The sequence below is a fragment of the Harpegnathos saltator genome, unplaced genomic scaffold, assembly GCF_003227715.2.
Source record: "Harpegnathos saltator strain DR-91 unplaced genomic scaffold, Hsal_v8.6 scaffold171, whole genome shotgun sequence".
Classification (NCBI taxonomy): Eukaryota; Metazoa; Arthropoda; class Insecta; order Hymenoptera; family Formicidae; genus Harpegnathos; species Harpegnathos saltator.
In genome coordinates this window covers 66,408-79,097 of record NW_020229952.1, presented here as the reverse complement: position 1 = coordinate 79,097, position 12,690 = coordinate 66,408, and the positions used below count along the sequence as shown (strand labels likewise).

The following is a 12,690-nucleotide window of genomic DNA, read 5'->3' as shown; positions in this document are numbered from 1 at the left end:
TTGCGTTGTATCAAATCTGAAATTTAATTCTCTATCGAAACTTCTGCAGACTTATATTTCTATCTTCGCTCCATTATATCACTTTTCTTTTCGTCCATTTTAAATTTTCAAATTTTATCGAAATTCTCAACGTTAATCAAAAATAATAGTAAACAAATTATATAAACGAATGCTATACCATTTTATTATATTTTTCATTTTTGATTCGTTATTTAATATTTGTTTTTTTACACATATCTATTTGCAGTTAAATAATATAATTATTTATTTTTTATTGAAAATATTGAGATAATTAACTAAATAATTATTAAATAAATTGTTCTTTAATATGTGGAACATGTGGAACATTAAACATTATATTTGTAACATCAAGGTACGACAATAATATGTACCATATTATATTTCGAGATCTTTTAGTTATGAGTCCCTCAAATTTTACAAAATTTGTAAGAATCAAGTTTCAAAATTTTAATTCAGGAAGATGACCTTGTTAGATGATGATAGAAAAATATCGAGTCGCAACATTATTTTTAGTTGTTATTAATATTTAAAAATTGAATAATTTTGTTTTGGATTCTTTTCGACAGCCAAATGAATACTGGATATTTAAAAAGGATATCACAGTCTGGTCAACTCATGGTCTGCCATGATATTATTTGCAATTCACCACATATGTGACATTTATACTATTAGCTATATCAGTGTGAATTGGACTATTATATCTATATTTAATAGTATATAAATCATTTAGCGAGCCATGAGTGAGCCAAATCTGTAGCAAAGAATGGGAGGAAGAGAGTGAACAGAGATGAAACCGAGCAGAACGTTACGAACTCTGATCAATGGTAGTTTCATTAACGTTTTCTTGCATTGATTTCCGCTACGCGAACGTACAAAAGTTTTATTAATGATTAAATTATCAAAGGTAATATAAATAAATGTATTATAATTTGAGTAGCACATATCTGGTAATATATAAGTTAATGGATGCAACGTCATAGCGTCTATGACCTATAATAGCTAAATAGATTATGAAAACATTGTCACTCAAAATGATAAGAGTGAAGGAGTTTCACTTAAGCTTATATCGAATTTTGATTCTATGATGAATATTTTAACGTTTAGAATGACTTTTTATTTTCATGAGTTCAATGTAGCAAATCACTTTTCAATGCCAGATAAAAATATTCACTTGACGATTCAAAATAAAAAATTCACTTTCAAAATGTGTAAAATTTACAAAAAAAAAAATTATCCTAATTTGAGTAATTCAACTATTACTTTACATTTCTACCTCACTTCAAGAAATTTAGAGAGAAGAATATATGTGTGCATGTGTGAGATATGCACCAATGAATCATAAGAAGATTTTTGAGACTGCGTAAGAGAAGTAATAAAAATCACTGCGACTCATCACTTTTTGGGTAAAAGTAACAAGAACGAATTACTTTTCCAAAGAATAACGAATAATGGGAGCAAGAAAGAGTTACTTTTAAAAAGTAACTTCTCAATCCTGATATTTGATCGAAACAATTTAAAATTTCCTGATTGGTTTTATTAAGAAAAAGTTTTGGAGTAATGATAGTTTCAAAAAAAGAATTTATCCCAGATAAACAGACGTACATAAATTTGATAACAATTTTATTCGCCGATGTATAAAAATCATATCACTTATTAATGCTTCATATCGCATTCACGTTTATCTCACAGGATGAAGAAGTAGAAATATGAAAAAAAACTGTATATGAAAATTTCTTTAAAATAGGCGCAAATGTGTGCATGTAAAATGTAAAATGAATATCTCAGTGTAACTTTTAGCGAAATTATCACCGTGCCTTTATAATAAAAAATTAACGTAATTATGCATGATATAAATTTAATAGAGATGTGCGAACTATTCCAATTCCAATTCGAATTCGAATCGAATCTAATGTAATTCGATTCGATTCAAATCCGAATCCCTATGATTCAAATCCGAATAATTCGAATAGGATCAATACGTTATCGTCTGCGCGCATCAACAAAACTGGCCATCTGGGCCTGTATGTTTGAACTCTTAACTTGTAATTAACTTAACTTATAATTAACTTAACTTATAATTGATAACTTAATTATAAATTACTTTACTTATTTAAATATATATTTTACTTTAAGATGATATTACAATATCAATATTCTCTTTCATATTAAAATCTTCCATCATTATTTGCATGTTTAATAGTCATGTTGAATTTTTTAATGGCTCGATCCGATTTTATTCCATTTTATTCGAATTCGAGTGAAATTTCATAGATTCGATTCGATTCGAATTCGAATTTAAAAAATGAGATTCGATTCGATTTAATTCGAGATAAAAATTCTTGATTCGCACATCTCTAAAATTTAATGATTTATTCAATACAGAGTATATTTCCTTTAGACATATAATTTAAAAAATTGTAAAACTTTCATCATCGATTGTCTCAAGTTATGAAAATCATGAAAGCCTATATGTGAGCGAAAATGACACGAAGAGTGTTTCGCTAGAAATACAAACAGCATACTCCCAAGCGACCACTCGACTGACCGAAAACCGGAACGAAACGGCTCGCCGTGGCGGTCATCTCGCGGGAAGCACTCACGGGCGAAACAGAATTGCGTGTGCAGCTGCGCGAGCCGTTACCAACATGCGTATTAAATTGTGTGATTAACGGTCAGTGTGCACGTTTCGCAAATGTAGTCGTATTAAACCGCCGTTTATAGATACATCATTTGTCCCACCGTTCCCGATAATAATGCTTTATATAATACTCGGCCCACGCTCCAGTTTACGACACCGACCGCGCGTGCGCTCTTCGCCCCATCCCCCTCGCCCGCCCCTTCAGCCTGTTTCCCTCGACGGCGTTTTGTGCCATAAATCATCGCAGCCATTACGATCATGAATATTGTCAAGATAATTAAACAATGTGCACGACACCCGGCTGCTATTATAAATACGCTCGAATGGGCTGAAACGCGTGTCGGAATATGATTCTAGTGAAGGGTGGGAGGGGGACGTGTTTCACACCAGCATTGCGGAAAACGGTTTCGATAAATCGTGAAATAAACAGGCAGATTGAAAATCGACGCCTGTAGAGCTCTTGCATGCACGAACCATCCGATGAAAAGGAAAGCCCGGACGTTTGTCCGAAGTCAATATAATGCAGCTTTGTTTAATGCCGTTTAATTGGATACATCAATGTCTATTATCGACGCGCAAATTAGTGCAATAATTAATAACAAACAAATAAGAAACTAGCGATAAGAAAGACGCTGATGAGTTGTACACAAGTGTTAAACTCCAGCAAAGGAAATTAACTAATCCGAATCACGAAAAAGTTTAAGGTAAAAGAAAAGGTAAAAATCGACAAAAACGAGTCCAGTACTGATGACTTTGACAAATGATCGATGATCTTGACAAATATTATCAAATCTACTGTCCTGAGTAACTTACAAAAGGTCTCAGTCGTCACAGGCGACAAAACCAAATTTGTTAAAAAAGTTTATTCAAAACTTCAAATTTATTAAAAAAATATAAACCCATACAGCACAGAAGTTGCAGCAATATTGCTGCAACGTTGCTACAACATTGCAATAATGTTTCAACGTTACAGCAACGTTTTTCCAACTTTATGTGCTATATGGAAAATAAAAAAAATTAAGATAATTATTTAGTTTAGGAGAGCCAGCTCTCTCCACAATGACCTCAATTTTAACTTTGATATATTGAGGTTATCTTATTGAATATACATATACGCGAGGGAGGGGAGGACTCCCTCACCTAACTAATCTCACTAAACCAACTTAATCCAATCTATATTTCTATAAATGATAAAAGCTAGGTTAGATTGGTTTAATTTGGGAAAGGGACGAAGCTCCTTCCTCGCACTTATATGTGCTATTTTACATATATTCGTTTTGTATAAATCTTTTACATTATCTATTTTTTACAGCGTTGAGGACCTATATCGTATTTATGAAACTGTTCTTGTTTATGAAACTTTAATAAACAATTAACAACAGTTAAAATCTTTTAAAAGTTATTTAATAAGGTAATTTTGACAACATATATTGAAGTATCATTGGAGCTGGTTCTCCTAATTTGAATAATTGATAAACACACTTTTTTTATTAATATCTTTTTAATAAATAGTAAGCGACGACTAAAATTTTTTGTAAGTCACTAAGAAGAAATGGCAATATATATAAAAATCAAAGACATCAAGATTAGATTTTTTCTTGTCGATTTTTATTGATTTTTACCGGAGGAAAGAAATGACATTGGACTTGGCTTTTGAGTTGAAACTGCGTTCTTTCGGAGTTGTTTACAATGTTTCTTGAATATTTTGGTTCAGGTTGTTAGAGAAAAGGACAAAGAGATAAGGTGCCTCTCAATATTAAAAAATATTGTAACTTCTTGCATAAATTTGTTTAAATTTCATGTTTTCTAGGTTCTCTAGTAGTGCAGAGGAATAGACTGTCAATAAAATTTATCTTATTAAAGAATATAATAAATTTTTCTAAGGAAGATTGTAAGGAAATTTTTTTTTAACATATGGAAAAATAAATTTATTAGTGTGTCTGACGTTTTTATTATTTAGAAAGCAAATGGACTAATTAAATAATTCGGTAGCAGGAAGAAAAAGATTTTTATAGAAAATTTCTAATTGGCTAATTATTTTCAGTTATTAATCGAGATTTAATACAATTAAGTATTTAGAAGTTTTTATTTTCGGTCGTAGTAATATTACTTTCCATCATCAAATTCTCATATATAGTCAGTATTCAATTGCATTCAAATCTTTTTTCTATAATAATTATAGTTCTTAGAATATATTAGGAGGTTGCATTGATAGCCGCTATTCACGTGTAGGTTTAAGTTCTAGCTGCATATACTGTGAATAGTGACAGATGTCTCTTATGTCATTTTGAAGTATGAACATTTCTCACTAAAATTCAGTCATCATCCTTTGTTTACACAAGTGTTTTTCTATAACCTAATTAAAATAGAACACGATAAATTGTTTTCCTAATGTGTACTTCTACATTATTTTGATTTTGCGTGTTCTTCGCAAAATTATCTCTGACAAGGCGGAGAGGGCGTTGGTGGTTCCTTGGTGGCCGACGCAAACCTGGTTTCTTTTATTTAACCAGCTTCTCGTCAGTCAACCTCTTCATTTTAGTATTACCTAATATTATCATGTTATCCTCTCCTTTCAGCGAGTTTCAGCGAGTTTCTAGGTCGGTGGGTTAAGTCCGTACTGGAAGCGTCAGGTATAGACGTTTCAATTTTTCGGCGCATTCTACTCGCCATGCCTCTACTTCGTTTGCCGTCAGCAGAGGCATTAATATAGACGAGATTCGTCGTACGGCCGATTGGAGTAAATCCTTCGATGTTTTTGCTCGTTTTTATAATAGACCGAGTGTTTCGGATTCTCTTTTCTAATCCACCATTCTTACTACGTAAAGTTTCAATTGCATAACTCTCACTTTTTTCTACATAATTCGTCTGTTAACGGTCCCAGCACAGTCTTCTTGTCTATCTTTACTGTGCTCTTCTGCCAAATCTACGGGTTAAACATCTACATATATCCATCCGGACGAGAACTTGCATAATTAGGAAATTGAACGAAGTTACGGTGAAGTTCGATTTTAATTATGCTTTCTCGTTCGGATGGACACTTCCACCCTTCCGTTCCCTTCATCAGATTTGGCAATGTTTGAATAATGACGGTGCTGACGCGAGCAGCGGCGTTGTTGACGGAGTCGTCAAGGCAACGAGATGTGCGCGTGTTGGTCGACAAGACGCGTTTATTCTTTGTTTTAAATATTCTGTTGGGGAAGCGCGACGGAGCGTGACTACATATATCCATTCGGACGAAAAAGCATAATTAAAATCGAACTTCACCGTAAGTTCGTTCAATTTTCTAATTATCAACGTCGACATCAAAGCGAAACATCCACGGTCACAAAGCAATGCTTTCTATTTCGTAAGATATGGAGGGTGTTGTATATTATGAGCTGTTGAACCCGAACGAAACAGTCACCGCCAAACATTATCGAAAACAATTGGAGCGTTTGAATGATAATTTGATGCAAAAGCGACCATCAATTGCATCAAATCGTCGAAAGGTGATTCTTCTCCATGACAACGCTCGACCTCATGTTGCTATAGCTATGAAACAAACACTGATGTAGCTCGAATGAGAGGTTCTTCCGCACCCAGCAAATTCTCCGGACTTCGCCCGAAGCGATTACCATCTGTTCCAATTGATGTAACACGCTTTGGAAGATATACATTTCCATAATTACGGAGAAGTCGAAAATTAGGTTGCTGAATGGATTGGTTCAAAGGACATACCGTTCTTTCGCCGCGGAATTCAACTTCTGTCAGAAAAGTGGGGAAAAGTCATAGCTTCCGAGGGCAAATACTTTAATTGATGTATTCACATATTTTGTTATTGAAATAAATACTAAAATACACAAAAACAACGGCTTTTAATGCAACCTCCTAACAATTAGCTACTCGAAACATGAACAACAAATTACGAATGTCAACATATTTCTCGATTATAAAACTCTATAGAAATATTTATTATAAATTTTTTTCTCTGTATAAATATCTTTTCATAAATGAGTAATGATTGACTAATCAAAAGAGAGGAAAAGAGACAGTAGGAAGTAGGGAAGAGAGGAGTAGACATAGTAAGGGAAAAAATCAATTTAGCATTACATTTTTGAGAAAACGACTCGAAATCTAGCATTTCGTCGTCGTGAAAGTCTCAAATATCGAGAGAAACGATAATTCGACGTCGCATATCCGATGTGGATAACTGAACGGAAGAAAATACTCATAGAAAAGCCGTTGAACTTTGTCTCCCGAAAATTAGATCACTTTAATCAGATCAAAATACGTTGACGTTGGATTTGAAACAATACCATTCCATCAGAATCTCGTCTTGATGATATATACGATTTCATCTCGTCGATATCTTATCTTGGAAAAAAGTCGTTCGATAAAGTACTCCTCGAATGGATGGAAAAAATGGAGCAGGTTCGCAATATTAATAAGATATGTAGATTGTAAGTTGTAGGAACACATAAAAGAGCGTGTGTATATCATAGCGAACGTGATAAAGCTGTGTCGAAAGCGTCACTCAATAGCGAATGGTTATAAGCGAAACCTGGTTAGTAACATACCTACCGTACTTTTGAATATTGGCTTATCTGCAAATCAAAGAGCTGTCGGTGTTATTCTTATCGACCAATTGTTCGATATCCGCGAAAAGTATCTCCATGAATTTTTTATTAACTTGCTACTATTACATCCTCGTACGTTCTACCCGAAAAGCATCGAAACGCGAAAAGATAAAAATGTACCGAATGCTGAACGTTTCTTTGTTGATTATTACCTTATCGTAGCACACGATTAGATCTTAATTTTCGTTAAAAACAATAAATCTACTCGAACGATTAAGAGATGATTGAAATGAGCTGTATTTCTCACAATTGTATCGCTAAGAATCAGTTAGTCGGTCGATTATTCTACTACATCGTTCACTTGCTCGGAAAAAATGCATAGACGACGGTAGATAATTATTATCGCACATACAAAACATATCGTACACCATTTGGTTACACTTGTATCGTAGGTTAAAACGCAAATCGTCACAGGTGAGGCACAAGGGAAACGTGAAAAAGAAAAGAGAGAGAGAGGGGGGAAGAGAATATAGAAAAATAATTACACACAGAGGGTTGTTTTACAATAAATCTTAAATAAAATTTCCTCTTCACCGTTGTTACCGTTACATCACATCTCTCCCATCGTGGTTGAATTTCGCAGGAAAGGACAGATCTGGGTCTTGCGGATCTCGCACGCAATTCACGGCTTTACAGTGTGACTTTTACAAGTGACTATTATAAAAATAAAAGAAGACGAAAAGAAGACATATCATGTTCATAAAAAAAAGGAAAGAAACACCGGTACAAGTAGAGCGAGCCACAGATTGGATATTGGATATCAAAATATTTCGATACAATCCGGGGACGTATACGAGCAATCGTGATGGATGAGCAGACAGACAGACAGACTAGACAGACGAGCAAGATTTTTTGTGTGCAACTCTCACACGACGGCGGGATATCGAATTAATGAACTCATTCGATTGTTATAAAAAAAGGAAGAAGAAAATTCAAGAGATAGGTAGAAGAGAGAAAAAGAGGGAGAGAGAGAGAGAGGGAGAGACAGAGAAGAAAAAGAACGAGGGGAGAGAGAGAGAAAAAGAGAGAACAAGAGGAAGGTATTCCGTGCAGAGTTGTGTCGACGACGATTATTGACGGCGGATGACATTCTCGGGACGTCGGACGTCGGACGTTTATCGTTGTTGGGATGACGATGACGATTACTCGGGAACGTCTCGGGAACGATTTTTCATTCTTTCTTTCATGCTTCAACCGGGGTCGGTGGCGCCGCCTCTTCCTCCTTTACCTTCTTCTCCTCGCCCTTCTTTGACCAGTCGGGTTTCTTCTGTAAAATCGAGAAAATGTTGCGTGAAGTACAACCGAGTAAACTCGTTACACGGATTCGAATTAGACTCGCACACTAGTTAGCGCGCATTGATTGATAGGGGGTCGGGGTGGAAGGGGTAAACGTTTACAAAGCCGGGGTACTGCATTGTCGAGCTGTATTGAGGGGCAGAGGCTGAAAACTTCGAAATGAAAAGGTCGCTGTATAGTCTCTAGGGGACGGGAGCTGTGCATATATGCCAAAAATTTAGCACTATAATCTAGACAAAAATTGCCTCGCGATTTGTCGGTTGTCGCAAGGGACACCTTGGACGGTGTCGCGGCGAGTCGCTGCGATACCGTCCAAATCCAAATCCTGCGCGCTTCTGACTCAGCCGGATCGTAAGATTCTCCCCATCGGATTTCTCTCGTTACCGAAAAATTCTCGGCGAAAACGTCGCCAGGCGAGTCACTGCCACTGCTTTCGGTTCCCCGAGTATCTACGAAACCGTGCAAGATTGTTAATGACATGTAAAGTGCCGACAGATTCACGACATTACCGCAAAAAGAAATGAAGGTAGAGAGAAGTCGTAATGGGAATAAACAACGATGCGGCGAGCGTTCGCTGAAAAATATCCTTCGGGAGAACTGTGCGGCCAAAAATTGCGAGGAAATGAACGAGCGCATCTAAGCGCGCGAAACGCGCGAAGCGGAGCAAACACTGAAGAAAAGTTCGTATCGAATCAAAGCGGCGCGCACTGCTAACGTTAAAAATGTAGGAAGCTTCTCTTTCATTCGTAATGCTATCCATTCTTCCATTTTCGCACACACGCACACGCGCACGCACGCACGCACGCACACATACACGCACACGCAATATCTATTTTCCGTTTTATCTACTTTGATCTATCGCACACGTATACACAAACACACGCCATTCTCCCCTACGCAGGCATGCTGTGTACACAAGTTGGCTGTTAAAGTTTTACCTTATTTTTTGGCACGTTCTGCGAACATAATGCAAGTGCAACATTATTAGTTGACTTATAAGACATATAGGCATACTGATTAAGCGTACATTTAAATATTGCTTAACGAATAACGCGTCGTTCATGACGCGCAGCCACGTCCGACATAACGGTCGTCACGTGCATTAATGTGCCCTAAGAGATATTCCTCGGTAGATACCTTCTGCGTCATGCGTGCCTTTTACTTTCATAATTATTAAGATTACTTGGGTCAGAAGGAAATTTTCGATCTTATGTTTAAACGATTAAAGTTGACAAATATCCAAGTAAGCACCGAATAGTTATAATCGCCAAAGATATATAACCCCGAATATATATTTTGTGTTATTTTGCGTATATTGAGTTTCAAAATTTGAATACTTTTTAGATGCAGTTCGAGAACTTTCTGAGAATTTTTTTAGATACGAATTCTTTCTTAACGGATTATCGGTTGCACTTTGTACTGTATCTAAAAAGAATATTCAAGTCATTCCGCAATCCAGTGGGATTACTTATATTATTTTCATTCTTACACGTATATATCTACATGACTAAAAATCGTACACTATTTATAATTTATATATAATTAATAATTTATATATACTAACTCTATTTATAATCATCAGGTGTATATACAGGATTGCCAAATGTCCTCCATTGAGAAGAATTGTCCTGACTTTTGTTAACTTGTCGACCTTTAGAAATCTCAAAATCATCAAATTAACAAAAGTCAAGACACTATTGTAACAATATATTCTTGAGATCAAATAGAGTAAAATGTCTAGTACCATTTTTTCTTCTGATTAAATAGTTAGCGAGATATCGTAAGTTAAATATTGAAAAAGTTTTTCTTAAATTTCTCAAAAAATATTAGGTAAATAAAAAAATGTTTCTGACAAAATTTGTCAAAATTAATTGGTAGGAAAAGATGATATAATAAAAAATTGGGGTTTCCATTTCAGAAAAGTAATGTAAACATCTCGAAAATGGCACCATCTGTAAACAAAATGATATTGTTTTATGCCCCTCTTGAAACCATACAACTTTTGTCTGAAACGTTTTTTTCCAAAATGTTTAGTTTTCGAGATATTTCGCCATTCCGATATTTTTCATACACTTTGTATATGAAATATACAGGGTATAACATCAACATATAGGTTACAGTTACACATATAGTACGACGGATTGCCTACCCCCATTCGGACGATAATGCAGAGGTTGCCGAGAAAGTCACTCGTTGATCTTGTCAATAATAATATTTGCAATACTACCAGTTATAAGTGCAACTAATTTTGCACCGTGATCGTTTATGAGCAGCCGAGCCTCATAAATTAAAAAAAGAATTTTTTTTTTAAGTGAAATGAAGAAATAAATATTATGAATCTAAGCAGAGTTAATAGGAGTAATATTTAAGGAGTTAAATAATGCGCAACATATTTTCTTGTTTCGCATAATTTTTTAATTATTTTCTTGCATTGGAAAGTTGGATAGAAATTAGAGAAAAAATAATATAGAAATATTTAGAAGCCTTATATACTTATATACTGTTTTCCATCACTTTTGGAGCAGATTGGTTCTGCAAAAATATGAATTGACCAGAAACACAGCTTAAATTATTGATCGTAATTTAATTAATAATTACTATTAAGCGACAATTTTTGATATATAATCCTGTATTTTGATATTTTTGATGTCTCCTTTATCAAAAATAGCATTTATTTTTCAAAGTTATTGCAGCTTATAAGCAAATCAGAAGACTTATAAGCCACTCTTTTTTTATAAAAAAAGTTTAGAATACGAGCATTCTACACATTATAAGGAATTTTCAATAAGGTTTGACTCCTATCATAAACAATTCTAGTGCAAAATTAGAGTTGCATTGACCTGTATGTTGATGCTACACCCTGTATAATATATGCAATTAAAAATTGATGTTCGGAAAGATGACGAACACATTCCACCCGATGACCTATTTGTCGCTCATCAAACTTTTCGGCTATCCTTTTCTACCAACAAAACTGACTTATAAATCTGGCCACCTTAGGCATATATAACGCCAAGCCTTACACCCTACGTTATATATGTTTGTCGTTATAGTTGGAATTATTTATATGATTCTAAATTTTATACATATATGTGCAAGGTTGAAAATCATACAAGCAACCGTAGTTGTAATGGTGGGTATACATGACGCAAAATGTACTACGTGTGACAGAAAGAGATAACGGAAGGAATTCCTGCACATGAATGCACACACGTATGTAACCGTACACAAGTAGAAGGACAGAATAACAAATCCTACACATATATGCAACCTGAAAAAGCATGGCAGCCGAGTGTTGGCGATAAGGCAAGCTGAGAAAGAGTTTCGTTATGTAATCAAATAACCTTAGTTTCAAAGAGTGCGTGTTTCAGTCTTTTCTTGTTTTCATTCTTTTGTTTCTTTCTTTTGTGGGCCGTGCTTGTGTTCCTCTTCTTGCTTTTTCTCTTTTTATCCCGTTCTTTTTGTTCCCCTTTTACATTTCACATAGCACCCGACAAAAATATTCGCCGGACGAGCGATCTTGTATGAGAGAGTGCGCGGCAATTAAAACACGTATAAAGTGAGAGTAAACGAGGCGAGCGCGCGGAAAGAAACGGCAGCACGGTATAATTAGAAAGTGAGGAGTAGAAGAAGAGAGTGAAAAAACCGCGAGTGGGCAGGTATATGTGTGAGTAGAAGCGTTTGTGCCATTACGCACAAAAGAAAAGTGGAACTCTGTGTGAGCTTCAAATATATATATATATATTTCACAAGCTATTCTCACCTTTTTATGCCCCTCTTAATTTTATACTCTATTTTTTGCCGCGCGCTGATTGCGGCTGTACATGTAATGTTACTGCGAAAATTTTCTGCGAAATTCTGCGCTAAACAGACACGAAATAAAAGAAAAGGAAGTTACAGAAACAAATCGGCCGGTATCTGATTCGCAGTGATACGTCAGGCGAGCAAAAAATACAAGAAAAAAGAAGAAAGAGATCAAAGAAATTAAATGATGCCTCCGAAAGAAAAGGAATTAGCAAAGTTTTACGGGTGTGTGGGGGCAGAGTGGAAGGGAATGGTCGAAAGATGGAAAGTGGGAAAAGGAGGTGGGGAAGAGAAAGAGAGAGAGAGAGAGAG

At 35.3% G+C, this 12,690-nt stretch overlaps 1 protein-coding gene across 10 annotated transcripts in view; it reads right to left on the bottom strand.

The window, feature by feature from the left end:
* Nucleotides 1-7,491: 7,491 nt before the first annotated feature.
* wupA (troponin wings up A) overlaps nucleotides 7,492-12,690 on the bottom strand; it is a 52,104-nt gene continuing 46,905 nt past the window's right edge. For 5 of the 10 annotated variants that reach the window (XM_011144889.2, XM_011144892.2, XM_011144891.2 and 2 more), the window contains 2 exons: nucleotides 9,513-9,530; nucleotides 7,492-8,545 (listed from right to left, as the gene is read on the bottom strand). In XM_011144889.2, the coding sequence (XP_011143191.1) occupies nucleotides 8,462-8,545; nucleotides 9,513-9,530 (102 nt within the window). In that variant the 3' untranslated portion in view covers nucleotides 7,492-8,461. The remainder of the gene's footprint in view (nucleotides 8,546-9,512; nucleotides 9,531-12,690) is intronic. The other 5 variants (XM_011144897.2, XM_011144896.2, XM_011144895.2 and 2 more) reach the window with 1 other exon arrangement.